This window comes from Abramis brama (genome assembly GCF_963993115.1).
Source record: "Abramis brama genome assembly, chromosome: 20".
NCBI lineage: Eukaryota > Metazoa > Chordata > Actinopteri > Cypriniformes > Leuciscidae > Abramis > Abramis brama.
In genome coordinates, this window is record NC_139982.1 from 26,075,683 (window position 1) to 26,096,543 (window position 20,861).

Here is a 20,861-nt window from a genome sequence, read left to right on the forward strand (position 1 = left end):
TCGATTATAGAACTACATACACAAGTCCTGCTAAACCATGTGTCCTTGTAAACCATGATTGTGTTTACACAAACACATTTGATAGAGAGGAACTGTCGGCTATAGAACTACATACACAAGTCCTGCTAAACCATGTGTCCTTATATACCATGATTGTGTTTACACAAACACATTTGATAGAGAGGAACTGTCGGCTATAGAACTACATACACAAGTCCTGCTAAACCATGTGTCCTTATATACCATGATTGTGTTTACACAAAAACATTTGATAGAGATGAACTGTCGATTATAGAACTACATACACAAGTCCTGCTAAACCATGTGTCCTTGTCAACCATGATTGTGTTTACACAAACACATTTGATAGAGAGGTAAACCATGTGTCCTTGTAAACCATGATTGTGTTTACACAAAAACATTTGATAGAGATGAACTGTCGATTATAGAACTACATACACAAGTCCTGCTAAACCATGTGTCCTTGTAAACCATGATTGTGTTTACACAAACACATTTGATAGAGAGGAACTGTCGGCTATAGAACTACATACACAAGTCCTGCTAAACCATGTGTCCTTATATACCATGATTGTGTTTACACAAACACATTTGATAGAGAGGAACTGTCGGCTATAGAACTACATACACAAGTCCTGCTAAACCATGTGTCCTTATATACCATGATTGTGTTTACACAAACACATTTGATAGAGAGGAACTGTCGGCTATAGAACTACATACACAAGTCCTGCTAAACCATGTGTCCTTATATACCATGATTGTGTTTACACAAACACATTTGATAGAGAGGAACTGTCGGCTATAGAACTACATACACAAGTCCTGCTAAACCATGTGTCCTTGTAAACCATGATTGTGTTTACACAAACACATTTGATAGAGAGGAACTGTCGGCTATAGAACTACATACACAAGTCCTGCTAAACCATGTGTCCTTATATACCATGATTGTGTTTACACAAACACATTTGATAGAGAGGAACTGTCGGCTATAGAACTACATACACAAGTCCTGCTAAACCATGTGTCCTTATATACCATGATTGTGTTTACACAAACACATTTGATAGAGATGAACTGTCGGCTATAGAACTACATACACAAGTCCTGCTAAACCATGTGTCCTTATAAACCATGATTGTGTTTACACAAACACATTTGATAGAGAGGAACTGTCGGCTATAGAACTACATACACAAGTCCTGCTAAACCATGTGTCCTTATATACCATGATTGTGTTTACACAAACACATTTGATAGAGAGGAACTGTCGGCTATAGAACTACATACACAAGTCCTGCTAAACCATGTGTCCTTATATACCATGATTGTGTTTACACAAACACATTTGATAGAGATGAACTGTCGGCTATAGAACTACATACACAAGTCCTGCTAAACCATGTGTCCTTGTAAACCATGATTGTGTTTACACAAACACATTTGATAGAGATGAACTGTTGATTATAGAACTACATACACAAGTCCTGCTAAACCATGTGTCCTTGTATACCATGATTGTGTTTACAAAATATTAATAGGGAATAGGTAAGCAGTTTGAATAGAAGAATAAAATAGAAGACAGATAGAATAAACTCATTTACATATTTATTTATTGTAAGTTAGGGAAGCAGTTTGAATAGAAGAATAAAATAGAAGACAGATAGAATAAACTCATTTACATATTTATTTATTGTAAGTTAGGGAAGCAGTTTGAATAGAAGAATAAAATAGAAGACAGATAGAATAAACTCATTTACATATTTATTTATTGTAAGTTAGGGAAGCAGTTTGAATAGAAGAATAAAATAGAAGACAGATAGAATAAACTCATTTACATATTTATTTATTGTAAGTTAGGGAAGCAGTTTGAATAGAAGAATAAAATAAAAGACAGATAGAATAAACTCATTTACATATTTATTTCTTGTAAGTTAGGGAAGCAGTTTGATTTGACGGTCACTTACTGAATTGTGACAGATAGAATAGAAGATGGATAGAATAAACTCATTTACATATTTATTTCTTGTAAGCTAGGGAAGCAGTTTGATTTGACGGTCACTTACTGAATTGTGACAGATAGAATAGAAGATGGATAGAATAAACTCATTTACATATTTGTTTCTTGTAAGCTAGGGAAGCAGTTTGATTTGACGGTCACTTACTGAATTGTGACAGATAGAATAGAAGATAGATAGAAAAAAATAATTTATATACTTGTTTCTTGTAAGCTAGGGAAGCAGTTTGATTTGACGGTCACTTACTGAATTGTGACAGATAGAATAGAAGATAGATAGAATAAACTCATTTACATATTTGTTTCTTGTAAGCTAGGGAAGCAGTTTGATTTGACGGTCACTTACTGAATTGTGACAGATAGAATAGAAGATAGATAGAATAAACTCATTTACATATTTGTTTCTTGTAAGCTAGGGAAGCAGTTTGATTTGACGGTCACTTACTGAATTGTGACAGATAGAATAGAAGATAGATAGAATAAACTCATTTACATATTCGTTTCTTGTAAGCTAGGGAAGCAGTTTGATTTGACGGTCACTTACTGAATTGTGACAGATAGAATAGAAGATAGATAGAATAAACTCATTTACATATTTGTTTCTTGTAAGCTAGGAAAGCAGTTTGATTTGACGGTCACTTACTGAATTGTGACAGATAGAATAGAAGATAGATAGAATAAACTCATTTACATATTTGTTTCTTGTAAGCTAGGGAAGCAGTTTGATTTGACGGTCACTTACTGAATTGTGACAGATAGAATAGAAGATAGATAGAATAAACTCATTTACATATTCGTTTCTTGTAAGCTAGGGAAGCAGTTTGATTTGACGGTCACTTACTGAATTGTGACAGATAGAATAGAAGATAGATAGAATAAACTCATTTACATATTTGTTTCTTGTAAGCTAGGGAAGCAGTTTGATTTGACGGTCACTTACTGAATTGTGACAGATAGAATAGAAGATAGATAGAATAAACTCATTTACATATTTGTTTCTTGTAAGCTAGGGAAGCAGTTTGATTTGACGGTCACTTACTGAATTGTGACAGATAGAATAGAAGATAGATAGAATAAACTCATTTACATATTTGTTTCTTGTAAGCTAGGGAAGCAGTTTGATTTGACGGTCACTTACTGAATTGTGACAGATAGAATAGAAGATAGATAGAATAAACTCATTTACATATTTGTTTCTTGTAAGCTAGGGAAGCAGTTTGATTTGACGGTCACTTACTGAATTGTGACAGATAGAATAGAAGATAGATAGAATAAACTCATTTACATATTTGTTTCTTGTAAGCTAGGGAAGCAGTTTGATTTGACGGTCACTTACTGAATTGTGACAGATAGAATAGAAGATAGATAGAATAAACTCATTTACATATTTGTTTCTTGTAAGCTGTGCCCTTGTTCCGGACAAAGTCTCTTATGTTTTGGCTTGTCCGTGAAGCAAGAATGGGGTGGTCTGCCTTCTTGCAAGCCTCACATTCAGTCAAAGTTGCCAGCTTCCCTTTTGTGATGTGGTTTCCAAAGAATTTCATGACTGATTTGACCTCTGAAGCGGTCCATGGTCTTTTTACATAGGCCCTTTTTTTCTTTGGTCTGTCAAGCTCTATTAGAAATGTATTAGATGGTTAAAGTACAACATAGTTAAATCCAATGTATATAAGAGAGAAATGAATACCAAGGTAATGCAAAGTTGAAACAAAACCAGACATACCTTTAACTTTAGTGGATGAAGTAGCATCTCTGCAGACTTGTTCATCTCGCACATGTTCACCTATACCGTGTAAAAAAATTAAATTAAAACCTTTTTTCATGGCATATTTACCAAATTTCATTGCATATGAAATCATATGACATTGTTTCCCTCTCAAAAATCAGTTGCATGCTGCATAAGAAACATATACTACACTTTTATTCATAGATGATTTTAAAGGCACAGTATGTAACTGTAAGTTGTGCCGCTACAGGTCGCTTATTCAAAAAGATAAAAGGCGTAGCTTGATGCAGTGAATGATTATGGAATCTCATTCAATAGGGACAGAGACAGAGACTTGAGGACAGAGACTTGGGGTTTCCACGGAGGAGAGAGGTGAGGGGGCCGGTGATGACACTGTAGTTCTTGATGAAGAGATAGATGTTATCAAAACCAAGAAATCTCTGGAGTTCCCTTATGGTGGTGGGAATTTAGGATAGTATCCACCTTCCTTTCATCCATGGTGCCTTGTTTGTTTATGACGTACCAGAGGAACTGGATCTCTGACTGATGGAACTGGCACTTCTCTGCTTTCAAGAATAGTTGATCCAAACTCCGGGAATAAATGAGGATGTTGTTGTAGTAGACCAGTACAAATCAGTGGAGGAAATTCCGGAGCACCTCATGCGTGAAGTCTTGGAACACGGAGGTGGCTTTTACCAGCCCATCAAAAGGTATTTCACGAGTTCACACTTACATATAATTAGATAGAGTTAAGGTTTATGTGTATTTGGTGTGCTGTCCAGGGCAGGGGTTTTGAGCACGGAATTTGGCCCGAACCCAGAGTACTCCCCCCTGTTGTGGTAGGAATAGTAAGAAGTCAGGAGATGGGGTGGTGGAGGGATGCTGATAAACTGTCAACAAACAGAGGCAGGTCTGCTGTATATATACCTCTTATCGTTAATGGAGTTGATTTAACTGAATGCCCTCCTCTCGTGTTAATTAGGTTAATTATCTGAACATGCTCCTCCCAAACTTTGTTAATAAAACATCATTCAATGTGGCCTGTAGGTGTTACCACGTAGTTGTTTCAGGGCTGAGTGAACTAAAGGAAGGGGATCTCGGAACTATGAGGCATTTATTCTATCTAACTTATTTGTAAGTGTGAACTCGTGAAATCACAATTCTCCAGTGGCAGTCATCTTTGTTGTAAACTAATTCAACCCAAGCGCTCTTTGGTTATGTGGATGATTACGTAATTGTAGATCATCTGTCCATCATTCGTATTCGTACTCCTCAACGGATCAAGTCCAGACCGAACTTCCCGAACAAAGAAATGTTGTGGGCGGGGTTCGGGCTGGCATCCAGGCTAGTGATATCCAAGGAGCAAACAAGGAACACGGAACCAGGAAATCGATTGGGAGGTAGGTAGCACAGGTAAGTAGCTCATCGGAACGTCACGAAAGTCCTTGTCGCAGTCGAGACCTGACAATGACTGTGTCTGGTGTCAGTTTATACAGAGGTTATATGGTTGATGAGATGATTGGATAAGTGAAAGGTGCAGGAGATTAGAAGTCTGGTAAGGCTGAATGGAGTGAGGGTGGAGCATGGTGATTCCTTGACACTTGACACATTATGCTTGACATAGTGATGCAACTAATCAGGGGTGAAAAATGTTACATGCAAGACCTGAGAGAAGTTTTCTCTGTAGGGTGTCTCGGCTGACCCTGAGAAAGAGGGCGAAAAGCTCATATATGCTGGAGGTACTGGGAGTAGAGCAGCTGCTCCTCCAAGTTACAAAGAGCCAGCTAGGGTGGTTCAGGCATCTGGTTAGGATACCTCCCGGATGGCTTCCAGAGGATTTTTTTCCAGGCATATCTAACTGGAAAGGGACTCTGGGGAAGACCTAGAACATGCTTAAGGGATGATATCTTTCTGCAAGCCTGGGGACAATTTTGGTTCCCACAGTAGGAGCTGGAGAAAGTGGCTGGGGAAAGGAAAGTATGGAAAGCCCTACTTGGCCTGCTGCCACCGTGGACTGGTTCAGGGTAAGTGGAGGAAAATGGTTGGATGAATGGTAACAAGGTAACATTAATAAAATGTTGATTTCTCATCCAAAACAGTTTTAGTTGATGCTTAAAGTTATGTTTGACCAGCAGTAATTGCAACTTTTGTCCAGTGTCTAATCCTGCTCCCGGAGGGTCATTGCTCTGCAGTTAGCTCCAACCCCAATTAAACACACCTGCTTCATATTTTAACCAGGATATATCAAATATTGTCCAGCTATTATCTTTGCCTCCCCTCACATACCCTTGCGTTCTCCCCTTCACACTTTGAAAATCCGTTTCTGACTGCAATAAGATCCATCACACAGACAGAATGCTAAAATGAACTAAAATTAATCATCATACATACACGTTTACACAAATATTAAATAACATTAACCATTACTGATTGAGTTGAGCTCCAGAGGTCTGGCTCCATTGGAGTCTTCATCGCTGTCAATGTCCTGGTCGTCATCTTCGTCTGTAAAATCTTAGAAAACACAATGGAAAAATAAGCTTAACATTGCTCATTTCATGTTAGTTAGTACTCATTACTTAATTGATTAAAAAATTGTATAGTAACTGTACCTTGGATTTCATCAAGAGATTTTCCTTTTAATTCTGTCAGCTTACCCTTTTCAAGGGCTAGAAGCAGTTTTGAAATTTTGGTCACCTGGATGGTTGCCTCAGGTAGTCTGTAATATTCTCTATGCACATTAATATTGTGGCCTAGAAAGTCTGCCAGTTGGTCCAGTTCATTATTTTTTAAATTAAGAATTTGGGAAGTTGTTGCAACTTGTTTCCTCAGTTGTGTCGATCTCAAGTACTCTGGGTGAGTTGCACCACACTCAGCAGCAAACCTCTTGAGACAGTCGTGACCTCTGTAGTAGCTAGAGCACTTTGGAATGGCAAAGAGGAATTCATTTTCTTGCAGTACTCCACATTGTGCCCGCTTCTCAATAAGCATTTCCAGAGCTTTTGTGATGTCTGGGTTGAGCAAAACAGCTACTTTTCGTCCTCTTTTTCCTTTTAGCTCAACTCGTGTAAAATATTTGCACAAGCTCTTCTCATAAGCTGAAAGACCCAGCTCGTCAGATGTGTAAGAGTCATCTCTTTGGAGGAAATTTTTTAAAGGCATCTTGGAGACCTCTCCAACCCGTCGTCTGTTGAACAGGATGATCCTGGTCATTGTTAGCTTGGTGAGACATGCATAGTTGCACTCTGAGGTATTTTGGCTAAGTTCCTGGAAGGCCGATTCTGCACTTCTTTGTAAATAGTCATTAAGCTTTTCAATGTCTTGAGTGAGTGGCATTTTGGTCGGCTTGTTGTATTTCGAATCATTAATGGTGCTTAACGCTGAGTTAGATATGAATTCCGACCACTTTGATTTGTACAGTTTCTGGAATGCTTCTGCACTGCTTGCCAACTCTGCATTTTCAGCAATAAGAGCATGACATTGGATAATTTCGCTAACTTTTAAGAGGGAGTGTCCGATTTTTAAAGCTAAGCTTGGAATTTGGAAAGAATGTGTATTTTCATGAAACCCTGCAGTTTCTCTAACTGCTTGAATGACATTCATGAAATTTGCTGGCTTCATGGCATCATCCAGAGATGCAGATGGGCATTTTTTACGCAGTGTTATCATGAATCTGCCAAGCTCACGGACCTTCTGGCGGATGTATTCATGCTTTGAAGTGTGAAATCCGTGGCGATTATATAGGGACTGAGCAAATTGAAGAAGGCCAGAATCATGTCTCACAACATGGGCAATTTCATCTTCATTCATTTTACTCAATATTTTCATTAACCCTTCCTCTGTTTTACCAGAGAAGCAAGATTTGGCCACTGCAGCAATGGTGAGGACTCTCTGTCTGCCCTCAGTAGCTTTATCTATCTTAGCTGGTTTGGACTTGCATCCTCTCATGTGCCTCCACAGCTCATTTCGCAAAAACATTCCCTTGCAATACAAGCAGTATTCATATGTCTTCTGGGTTGAACCTGTGTTTTTAAATGCTCGTCGTTTTACTTTTAATGTACCTTCTCCCTTTTTAAGGACATTGTTGTTGTGGTTGAAGTTGCCTCTGTTTCTCAATTTTTCAAGCAGTTGTTTTCTTATTTTCGATTTTGCAGGTAAACTCAGAGCCTTTGCTATATCCATGTCTTCTTTGGCATGGACTTTAAAGTGTCTTGAAATTTTGGACTGAGGTTCTCCACACACAAAGCAAAAATTCTGCCATGCTTTGGCAAGTGTTGATGATGTTTGAGTTTCTGAATAGCTGTCAGGAAAGTAAATTTTTTGTGTTGTATCTTGAACTTCTGTGTAGTCCATAGAAATAGGCTCATCTGGTGTCGTTTCATCTGGTGTCGTTTCTACATGTATTTTACATGTAATTGATGCATCAAGTGGACTACTGACTGAGTTTTCACTTTCACTGTCTGTGTCATTATCAGATGCAGAACAGGGGACATATTCCTCTCCAGAGGACCTTTCATCCCCCTCACTTTCATCAGCTGATGCTGATGTATACTGAAGAAACAGTGTAGTAGATTTATAGAATTAAATTTCATATGCATGCATAGAAATTTATTAAATATATTTTAATGTAATTATTTATGGTAATTGCTTACATCATTTCGTAGTTTTTCAAAACATTTTGCATGCCATACTGTGAAGCAACCTGAGAAGTAAAAATCACTTAATCAGTTCAAATGAGATTTTCAAATATGGTAAATGTAATTTGATTATTTCACAATAACAAACTGTTCACCATTCATTGTTGTTGAGAACTGGACTATAATTTAGTGTTATTCAAAATATCTATAAAAAAATCCAGACAATTTAAAAATTACCTATACATTTGACTCCAGACCACTTTAGAGAGGAGAATGGTCCATGGCAAGCAAGACACTTCTCAAAAGAGGACAGTTGTTCAGGTTTTATAGTGTGTTTCTTACAAACTGAAAGAAAGCAGAAAATAAACACTTTCACTTTTGAAATTGATAGATTCAGCTAATGTCCTTAGCTATCCTTGTCAGGATAAATCACACTGAGAGGGTGATTAAACTCAACAAAACTTTATTGAACACTAGGGTGTGTGAACCTTGACTGGTGTCACGATTTGATTAGAATAGGATTATCATGTCAACAATTCGGTTCAATTTAATATCACAGTGCATTGATGGTGTGTTGCATGATTTTGATTACATAAACTGAATTTGCGTTGCATGATTTTGACTACATTTGAAAGAGGGTGGCAAACCAACATGAGGAAAAAAGGTAAAGTGTGGCTCTTACCTGATGTACCTTGAGCAGGCTCATCGGCTTGACTGAATTCTTTAGGGTGCCAATGGGCTGGATCACGCTCTGGAGTGGCCTCATGGGCTGGATCACGCTCTGGAGTGGCCTCATGGGCTGGATCACGCTCTGGAGTGGCCTCATGGGCTCGATGACGCTCTGGAGTGGCCTCATGGGCTGGATCACGCTCTGGAGTGGCCTCATGGGCTCGATCACGCTCTGGAGTGGCCTCATGGGCTCGATCACGCTCTGGAGTGGATTCTGTTGTGTTAATAGAAGTTGTGTTGTGTGATTTTGACTAAATTCAAGAGGGCTGCAAACCAACATCAGGAAAAGAAAATAAGAAAAGCGGTGCTCTTACCTAATGTACATAAAGCGGGCTCATGGGTTGGAGCAGATTCTACAGTATGTTCTTTGGCAGGAACGGGCTCTGGAGCTGATTCATGGGCAGGAGTGGGCTTTGGAGAGGACTGTTTTCAAAATATATTCAAAAGTATATTCTTAATACATAATACCCAGATAGCAGACAGACGTCAATTCAACATTGATTTTTAGTTGTAAAGGTCTGTATCAGTTAGGGGTGTAACGGTACGCGTAATCGTGTTGAACCGTTTGGTACGAGGCTTTCGGTTCGGTGTTACGCATTTTCAAACCGAACGGTTATTTCAAATGTACGCGCGTCGCGAGTAGGAAATTTCTCTGGCATTTCTTTCTTTTTGCTGTATCGAAAACATACCGAACCGTGACACAAGTGTATTGTTTTGAACTGAACCGTGAATTTTGTGAACTGTTACACCCCTAGTATCAGTCATGAACTTTTGTAAACATACCTTGTTTTTTGACGTTGTGTTAACACGCCACGGCAATCCAGTTCCTCCATAATCATATGTGACTTCTTCTTCAAAAAAAATGTCCTTTATTGCAAATAAACATAAATGAGGGAGGCCATCAACTTCAAGTTTTTTCATTTTTGCGTTGGGTTTTGCGTCATCATTGACGCGTCTTCCTAGGGACCCATCATCCATTAAGGCATCAATACTGAAAAGAAGTAAATAATAAAACAATCATATAAATTAATAGGCTACTTCTTACAGTATTTCTGAATCATATGGCTGGTTAAAAATAATCCTCCAATTAATTACAATCTCTTTTTAATAATCTTAATAATAATTCCTAAAACTCCAAGATTATTTATGATAATATAACAGAGAGGAAGATCAACTAAGCAAAGAACTTGTTGCATATATAGGTAAACAGGTATTACAAAAAAGCAGTAACATTTCACTGAAAATGTGCCCAAATAAAATCTTAAATTTATGGTCAACTATTTCACAGATGAAAATACATGGCTTAAAGGAAATTAGAAAAAAAAAGTGTTCTGGTTTTAAAATAAAACTACCCCTTCAGTAGCTAATGCTAAATAGGGGAATAATAAGTAATCAATTCTTCCTTACCCCTCATTTACACTGCAAATGTCTGCGGCGCATTACGGCTGCAACACGGCTACCGGAGCTGATCGCGCCCATTCTAGTCAATGCTTGTGTTTACACCGGGCGCGACGCGGTGCGTTTCAGAAGCTTCCCAGAAGCGGCTCTCCGCACCGCTTCGCTAAAAATAGGCGCCTAGTCTATTTTTGACGGACGCGCGTCCAAGTCGCACTGGTAATACAAAATAAAAGTAAAAAAAAAAAACTCAATTTCAAAATAAAGACGTATATTGGCAATATATCCTAGGAGGTAAAAAAAAGTAAATTTTCAGGGTATTTTTTTATTTATTAAGCACATAAATATGTAAATGTATTTTTAGTATACTTATAGCACACACACACACAAACAAATTTCCAATACATTAAATTATATTTTTTTTCCTCTATGGTGGACATTTAAGTGTATTAACTATGCCGGCAACAGCACAACAAAATAGGACATATCAAAAAACATAACAATAAACACAATTACACCGGACAAAACATAAACATTTAGCCATGGTATCTAGAAACCCCAAAATCAAGAAAAAACACGTCGGGGTCAGGCAAATAACGTGGTCTCACGCATCCAGTCGCTCCGCTTCTGATATGCTCCCGGTGTGAGTTGGCACCGCGTGAAGGACGGAATAAAACCTTGTCGCAGCCGTAATGCGCCGCAGACGTGTGCAGTGTAAATGAGGGGTTAGAAGTAATGCTTTAAACATACTTTAAGAATAAGACTTTGCATGGTCACTAGTACTCACCAGAAATCTATATTGTGGTGCCTGAAGTTGTATGCATACGGATTGTTAACCTGTTTTTCCACAAGTTTTCCTTTATACTCCAAAATAAAGTCTCCTTTCGCTATGCTTTGGGTAGCAAATACTCCATGTCCTGACAAAAAAAAAAATAGGCATCATTAAAAGTCATTAAGTATGTATATAATTGAGTCATTCCGTGCCATAATTTTTTTTTTTTGTGGAAAAAATCTAGACTCAAATGTTTCATTTTGATCATTTTTCTTCTGATGAAAGAAGTACATGTATGATGAAGAAAGGTAAAATATTAAATGGAGCCAAATTACTGGTGAGTAAAAATGACTTTATAAGATGGCAGTAGGCATGTGCCGGTATCAAATTTTCATGCTGCGATTAATTGATTGTAGGGCTGTAATCTCTCAGTCGTCTAGTCGATTAATTGGTCGATACGTTCTTGCTCGACCAAAATTCTGATTGGTCGATGTGTTTGCCGTGTTAATTTCATCAGGTGGAAAGCAGGAATTGCTAATGGGGGTGTTTTCAGAGCACTCCTGTTTCGCAGGTAACAGTCTGTCTTCAGAACAACCCCCTTGTTTTCGAGACGAGAAGCGCCGCGCCATGTCTTTACAATTTGAACACATTATTCTCAGTGTACACACACTGGCGGCGTCTGACTGTCCGCGGCGCCCAGCAACAGCTCAGGACCGCGTTCAAAATCTTGCCGCACCACAGAGCGCTATTTACATAGTTTTATATTTAATTGACATTATATTTGTCTCAAATCGTCGTTAATGTATATACTGCCTTCACCATGTGCTGCAATATACATTTAGTTTTACATTCATTCACAGAAATCAGCTGATAGAATGAAAATTGCAGATGTTATCGGAATTATAGGTGAGATTCTCAATTCATTCAGTTTTCTTTGGTTGATTACAGCCCTAATTGATTGAGCTTTTATCACAGTATACAGTATTATCACAATATATTATTTGCACAAGAGAAACGGATAGATTGGGTGGGGATGTAAAAAAACCCGGTAACTAAACAGAATTTTATTCATTTTAGTGACAACATAATGTACCATGTAATAATAATAATAATAATTCATTACATTTAGGGATGGGGCCGATCCGATCCAGTATCGGTATCGGGACCCGATACCAGCGTAATTCACGTATCGGATTTTCCCGATCCAACCTGCGGAGATTTCCGATATCCATGAGTCATGTCTGCGCTCGCTTTAACGTCTGCTGAAATGACTCCAAAAGTGATTCCCGCTGGATAGTCTGCTAGCTGGCTGCAAACTGCGGAATGGATTTCCTGAACGGAGGCGCGGCTCAATGAGACACAGAGTTATGAGACACGCTCCCGCTCAGGAAATCCATTCCGCAGTTTGCGGCTAGCCAACAACGTCTGCTGTGTGGATAAACTTCACACTGGAAACACCGCAGAGCAAGACAGCAAAATGCAATGATGCAATAAGTCCTTTGAAGCTCCCTCGCGTCGTACAACACAACGAACTCAATAAAACATTTAAAAAAGCACAACGTTACTGTGCGTTCACACCAAACGCGAATAGCGCGTCAAATTCACGTCTACCGCGTCTAGTTGGACGCTTGAATATTTTGAATCCATTCGCGTGTCCAGAGAAAAATTGACGTGCGTAAAAAGCAAAAGTTTGAAGCGAAGTCGACGCGCGTCTGAGGCAAAATCCGCTTGTTTGTTTGCACGATGCTGATGTTGATCGAGCATTTACTGCATCGGAGCGAGGATCACCCTTCAGATAGTGTGTGTGTGTAATATGTTTACACTTGCACTTTTCTTTCAAGACGCAAGTATTTGACATTTTGGGAATGTAATAAATATTGACATGACAATCAATTTGAAACCTCAGTTGCATATTTGTTTTCAGAATGGGATTTTTCCTGTTAACAGGATTTCCTGTTTTTCTGACTTCCTTTTCTGACCTTATAACTTACCTCAAGTTGCCTTTTGGGACATACATGCATACATAGGCTACATACATAACATATTATTACTTGCCTGTTGAGAGAAGTTTATTTCAGCCTCATATAAAATAAACAAAAATGAAATTAATAATAATATTAAAGCAAACACAGCTCTGGTATCGGAATAGTATCGGTATCGGCCGATATCCAAATTCAGGTATCGGGATCGGATCGGAAGTGAAAAAATGTGGATCGGTGCATCCCTAATTACATTTATATAGCGCTTTTCTCGGCACTCAAAGCGCTTTACATAGCTGGGGGAATCTCCTCAACCACCACCAATGTGCAGCATCCACTTGGATGATGCGACGGCAGCCATATTGCCCCAGAACGCCCACCACACACCAGCTTACTGGTGGAGAGGAGACAGAGTGATGACAATGTACAATGTTTACATGGTACAATGACTGGTAGGCTACTGTTTGTATTATTGCTCAACACAATTTTCACGATTTCAATTCAATACTTGGGATTTGATTTCAGTCTTGACTCATTTGAATAAATATTATGTAGGCTACAGTTACAGTAGATAGCCCATGTTATTTTTTCTCATGAAAAAAAAAAAAAAAATCAAACATGTAAGTAACCATACAGAGAGCCCTATCAGCTGGTATTATTAAAGGTTAAAAATAACACATTAAATCAAACATAATGTGGTTTTCATTATAATAACAATTATGTAAGGACACAAGTAAAAATATAATGAATATGTAATAAAGGGCACCTATTCAGCAAAATACTCCTCTATAGCTATTTCTTCTAGTCGACTAACGTGCTGGTCATTAACCCTCTGGAGTCTGAGCGGTTTTCTGGGCCCTTGAGATGTTCTGACATGCTCTTACATTTGTGCTTTTTTCAGTTGCTTATAAACATATTAATGGCAAAGGTGTAAATTCACTCTATAAAGCACAAACAGGGCTACCATAATATGTGAGCCACGTGTATGTACATGTTTTAATTTTTGAGAGAATAATGTTTATGCGTGGATATTGAAAAAACTAAAAACTAAAATTTCTGAAATAAGGCCACAAAACACATAGTAAATATGTGTCAATAAGACTTTTGACCAATGGATGTCGTCGCCTATAGTTTTTTCTTCAAAATTATGTGAAAATAGTCTTGCTTTATCGTTCAAATAAAACCATACATTGATTTAAATTGATGTAAAACAGGTTTTGCTTGGAAAGCCAATATGCGAGGGGGCGTGAACGAGGAGTGGTTTTCACCTGAATTACCACCCACTCTGCATAATGATGAGCCATTCACACAGGTGTGAAACTGGCTGAGCCACAATGCTTGGACAAAAGATATTTAGAAGAAGACTTATATTGACCATTTAAGATTTTGCTTACATCTATCTTGTACATATGTTGTGCTATTTTATTAAAAAGGTTACAATTACAACAATAATTACAATTTCAACAATATTTCAAGTGTACTCTTTCTTTGTAAAAAAAAGGAAAGATTATAGGCCTACATTTTATCTATGTATTCATTACTTTGAATATAGCCAACATTGGAACAGCTAACATCTTAGTTGATGACTTTATTTTTGACAAAAATATTAGGCTATTTTATATATAGATTTTTACTCATCTCAGTATAGCAATACAGTTTGCTAAAACATCATCATTCGTTGAAGATAGGCTTATTTACTTTAAATCCAGGAAAGTTGTTAGTGAAAAAATTATTAAAATTAAGATACAATTGATACAAAACGAAATTCGTTTTAAAGAAAGGATTTGTACTTTCTGTTTTGAGGTCTCTGTGAAAGTTTGAAAGTCTTTTAGTGTTTTTTTTTTAGAGCTCGCGTCCATAATGGAGAAAAAACAGAGCGCATGCCGTTCATTCGTCAATAAACAGAAACCCGAGAAGGAAAAACTTACTAGTATTCCTCAGCTCGTATTCCTCGTATTCCTCATTATTCCTCACAGCGCTGCAAGACGGTGTAAGCAAGTAATGTTCTGAATAAACTTGTGTTTTGGTTTTCTCGAGCTGATGGGGGCGTTCACAGGATTGCGCGGATTACCTCAGCCATTTGCGTTTGAATAGCGTGCGCTCTCCGTGGGCGGAGTCACATTACATTTGAATTAGCTCTAATTAGGTCTACTGGAATCGCTCTCTTTTAATACAGATCTCACAAGATGAGAATATTTGTTTTTTATATAAATTACTTCATTTAAAAGAAGAGATTTCAAGCTTCATAAAGACATATATCACTTGTATGTGTGAGAAGTATTCACTGAGTTATGGTTCATTTTCGGACGCGTTTCAGAATGGACTACACGGACAGAGAGAAGGCAGAACTCGCTTCGTGTTTATTTTTCTTTATTTGTCGAAAAGCACAACACTATGTTTTTATTGTGAGTATACATAAAAATAATACACATTTAACAGAATCGATTGATGTATGGAACTCCTATGGAAAATCAAAGTCAACAGAGTATTCATGAGTTTCTTTTACACTGATAAAAAAAAAAGCGAGCTGGTATCGCCGGCGATACCGTCGACCTCAGGGGGTTAAATGGCTTTGCTGAGGTAAATGTGTTTTTTCCCTCAAATTTCCCATGTGAGGATTGCTTACATTAGACTAGAGTGCGCACTGCGCTGCATGCTCACAGTGCTTATAAACATGTGGCGATTGTTTACATCAGAGTGTGCACGTGTTTCGCGCAGATACGCAGTGTTTGTTTAAGCGGTTAATGGAAAATAAGCTAATGCGCGTTCTAAAAATCTAAATTCGGATCTATTATTTTTCACGGTATTTTAAAGTGCCCGCGATAACAATATTGTGAATATTCATTACTGCGATTTATCGCATTACCAAATACCGGCACATGTCTAGATGGCAGCATAGTTTTACACAGAGATTGTTAGGTCTATTTGTGAAACCTGTTCAAAAGTCAATTGAAGAGTTCAATCCAGTTGTTTCAACTGGTTTTGAAGAGTTTTAGAACGTTTGAGCAGTGTGTATGATTGTCAACAATCAGGCACTATCTAAAATAGGGATGGGCATTTTTCAAAAATATTGCTTTCGAATAATCAGGCTCATAAAAATAGAATATACGAATATTTGTTTATTTAAATGAAGTTTAACAAAAAATACTATTTTTTTTATATATATTTTAATATATATAAAGTATTTTTATATTATTTTATAAAGTATTCGTATATTATATTTATAAAGTATATTCTGGTCCATTCTCATTCGTGTTTCTTCTGCCGGAATCTCTTCATCATCTGGGTCTGATTCCGGTTCATACATGTACGGCTTAATGCCATACAGAACAGCGGGTCTCTCACTCTCAGCCATTCTGCTTCTACTGACTGTTTATTGCCATAGGTATGCAAATTATTATTTTTTAAGTTACGCCCTCATCCAAAAGCAGGGCGGGGATATGCAGCTCATTCCCATTTAAGGTGGTACACACCAAAACAGCTCTTTTTAAAACAGGCCTCAGTGTTTCCCACAGACTATAAATCAATTTGTGGCGGGTGGTAATAATCTCCGTTGATAATCTGTTACACAGAACTTTATTATATTAAATATTAATCAAAAATGATTCACACCTTCACAAAATCCAAATATTCAGTGTAAGAGTAAAAATTACATAACATTATTTATAGTAAGTTTATTTGATTCACAGCTTATTTACAGTTTTGACCTCGACAACCCAACTGCATTTACCGCAAACAGTCTAAACTAAAAGATTGTTTTGGTTGAATCGGTTTAAAGGAGTCATTAGTTCGCGAATCGGACGTGTCATTAGCGGACTTGTACGCGTTGAGTGATTATCCGGCAGTTTAGGACATCGCACAAGATTTGTCAACACAGAAAACATTTCATCATTGGATAGGTTTTTGTTTAGTTTATTGAAAGTGTTTTTTATGTCAGCTGAATGGGCAGAACGCTTTTCAGAGAAGAAGGCAAGGTAAAAAAGTTTTTTTTTGCACAATTCACACCCAGCGGTAATTCAGGAAAAAAATATCCGAATGCTCCACGTGAAACTTCGTTCTTCCGATCTTTTACCATTGTGTCAATTCTCAATTGATTTAGATTAATAAGCGCGAGGGAGTGAGAGAGAGCAAGACAGTTTGAAGACGCGCGCGCGACCGGGCCTCTCTCTCTGCTCGTTCTTTCAGTAATATGCGATTTTCCTCAGACATACGTTTTTCTCCCACACAAAAACAGAATTTTATTCCAAATATGTAAAATTCCGCAAAATTCCGCGTTGACACTAGATTCCGCGTTAATTTGCCAATTCCGCGATTCCGTGATCGCGGAAATTATAGGGCCCTAGTTTAGGATGTTTGCATGGAAGGATTGTACAGGGAGAATACAGATATAAAATCTGCTGACTCGTTAAGTGATTCTTTCCCTCATTAAAATCAGATAATTTCCAATTAATTCTAAATACTAGGGAATACCAATATGGTGGCACAGTGGCTTCCCTATTTATGGTGTCATGAGCAATCCAGTCATTTATATAGATCAGTGGCGTGAACGCAGTTTGATTTTGGGAATGCTGCTAGTTATTATCAGGACTAAACAGGATCTAGAATGCAAACAACATGTCTGGATTTTAATTAGAGAAATGTTAATTGATAAACATACATTAGAATAAATAAAATTACTTACCTTTCACATCATTTATAAAAACAGCTTGGATACAATTCTTGTCTCTACTCTCCTGTATATAAAACAAGGCCTCTTCAATGGGGGTACGTCCGCCCTTTGATCTTGTACAGATCCTTGTCACTAAATGAACAAAACATTGAAGATTAACATCTAAGGCTACATGACATTCAACAAAAACTTTTAAATGAATAAAAAAATATATATATATGTAGCTATAGAATTACACCACATGTCCTTGTAAACCATGATTGTGTTTACACAAACACATTTGATAGAGAGGAACTGTCGGCTATAGAACTACATACACAAGTCCTGCTAAACCATGTGTCCTTGTAAACCATGATTGTGTTTACACAAACACATTTGATAGAGATGAACTGTCGGCTATAGAACTACATACACAAGTCCTGCTAAACCATGTGTCCTTGTAAACCATGATTGTGTTTACACAAACACATTTGATAGAGATGAACTGTCGGCTATAGAACTACATACACAAGTCCTGCTAAACCACGTGTCCTTGTAAACCATGATTGTGTTTACACAAACACATTTGATAGAGATGAACTGTCGGCTATAGAACTACATACACAAGTCCTGCTAAACCATGTGTCCTTGTAAACCATGATTGTGTTTACACAAACACATTTGATAGCTTCCATTTCATGTAGTAACACAAACACATTTGATAGAGATGAACTGTCGGTTATAGAACTACATACACAAGTCCTGCTAAACCATGTGTCCTTGTAAACCATGATTGTGTTTACACAAACACATTTGATAGAGATGAACTGTCGGCTATAGAACTACATACACAAGTCCTGCTAAACCATGTGTCCTTGTAAACCATGATTGTGTTTACACAAACACATTTGATAGAGATGAACTGTCGGCTATAGAACTACATACACAAGTCCTGCTAAACCATGTGTCCTTGTAAACCATGATTGTGTTTACACAAACACATTTGATAGAGAGGAACTGTCGGCTATAGAACTACATACACAAGTCCTGCTAAACCATGTGTCCTTGTAAACCATGATTGTGTTTACACAAACACATTTGATAGAGAGGAACTGTCGGCTATAGAACTACATACACAAGTCCTGCTAAACCATGTGTCCTTGTAAACCATGATTGTGTTTACACAAACACATTTGATAGAGATGAACTGTCGGCTATAGAACTACATACACAAGTCCTGCTAAACCATGTGTCCTTGTAAACCATGATTGTGTTTACACAAACACATTTGATAGCTTCCATTTCATGTAGTAACACAAACACATTTGATAGAGATGAACTGTCGGTTATAGAACTACAAACACAAGTCCTGCTAAACCATGTGTCCTTGTAAACCATGATTGTGTTTACACAAACACATTTGATAGAGATGAACTGTCGGCTATAGAACTACATACACAAGTCCTGCTAAACCATGTGTCCTTGTAAACCATGATTGTGTTTACACAAACACATTTGATAGAGATGAACTGTCGGCTATAGAACTACATACACAAGTCCTGCTAAACCACGTGTCCTTGTAAACCATGATTGTGTTTACACAAACACATTTGATAGAGATGAACTGTCGGCTATAGAACTACATACACAAGTCCTGCTAAACCATGTGTCCTTGTAAACCATGATTGTGTTTACACAAACACATTTGATAGCTTCCATTTCATGTAGTAACACAAACACATTTGATAGAGATGAACTGTCGGTTATAGAACTACATACACAAGTCCTGCTAAACCATGTGTCCTTGTAAACCATGATTGTGTTTACACAAACACATTTGATAGAGATGAACTGTCGGCTATAGAACTACATACACAAGTCCTGCTAAACCATGTGTCCTTGTAAACCATGATTGTGTTTACACAAACACATTTGATAGAGATGAACTGTCGGCTATAGAACTACATACACAAGTCCTGCTAAACCATGTGTCCTTGTAAACCATGATTGTGTTTACACAAACACATTTGATAGAGAGGAACTGTCGGCTATAGAACTACATACACAAGTCCTGCTAAACCATGTGTCCTTGTAAACCATGATTGTGTTTACACAAACACATTTGATAGAGAGGAACTGTCGGCTATAGAACTACATACACAAGTCCTGCTAAACCATGTGTCCTTGTAAACCATGATTGTGTTTACACAAACACATTTGATAGAGAGGAACTGTCGGCTATAGAACTACATACACAAGTCCTGCTAAACCATGTGTCCTTGTAAACCATGATTGTGTTTACACAAACACATTTGATAGAGAGGAACTGTCGGCTATAGAACTACATACACAAGTCCTGCTAAACCATGTGTCCTTGTAAACCATGATTGTGTTTACACAAACACATTTGATAGCTTCCATTTCATGTAATAACACGAAAAAGCTTTGATTTATATGCTTATTATTGTTTGATGATCATGTTTGATCTTATACACCTGATCAGTGCGTCTGACGCGATTGGATCTTTCACTTTATGAAAATAAGATTTTGATATTACTATTATCACCTTTATGAAAAATAATTTAGTACATAATTATAGATGATATAACTACTTACTTTTATTTGTCGAGCTTCTGTCTGTCCCTCCACTCTCCAGAAGCGCAGATAAACAGCTGACAGGACTTTCCCCGCGAAGGTTCTGTGGGACATTTCCATGTGTGGCGGGAAAGAGAGATGACGTGTACAGGTTTAAAGGATAATATATATATAAACGTAATAATATATATATATATATATATATATATATATATATATATATATATATACACTTATTCTCATAAGAGGCAGAGTGTTCATGATGGCCAGTTTCCAAAGTGTGAATTTATTTCTCTCACACAAAAAGGTCATTAGGGTGGCTAGAAAAAAGCCAAATTTGTT

At 37.5% G+C, this 20,861-nt stretch overlaps 1 protein-coding gene across 1 annotated transcript; it reads right to left on the reverse strand.

Annotated features, from left to right (window-relative positions):
* Positions 1-3,294: 3,294 nt before the first annotated feature.
* LOC311070896 (uncharacterized protein) lies at positions 3,295-20,651 on the reverse strand. Its single transcript, XM_084095006.1, has 12 exons — positions 20,541-20,651; positions 17,958-18,077; positions 11,313-11,442; positions 9,914-10,121; positions 9,445-9,553; positions 9,084-9,344; positions 8,639-8,746; positions 8,417-8,466; positions 6,377-8,315; positions 6,189-6,278; positions 3,765-3,824; positions 3,295-3,656 (listed from the first exon to the last, which is right to left on the reverse strand). Coding segments are annotated over exons 1-12 (3,315 nt in total). The 5' UTR covers positions 20,542-20,651; the 3' UTR covers positions 3,295-3,417.
* Between the last annotated feature and the right edge of the window lie 210 nt (positions 20,652-20,861).

Coding starts and splice junctions, on each gene's coding strand:
- LOC311070896 (XM_084095006.1), bottom strand. Junction 9,554..9,913: donor ACACAACGTCAAAAAACAAG/GTATGTTTACAA, acceptor TTTTGAAAACAG/TCCTCTCCAAAGCCCACTCC. Junction 3,825..6,188: donor GCTCAACTCAATCAGTAATG/GTTAATGTTATT, acceptor TACACGGTATAG/GTGAACATGTGCGAGATGAA.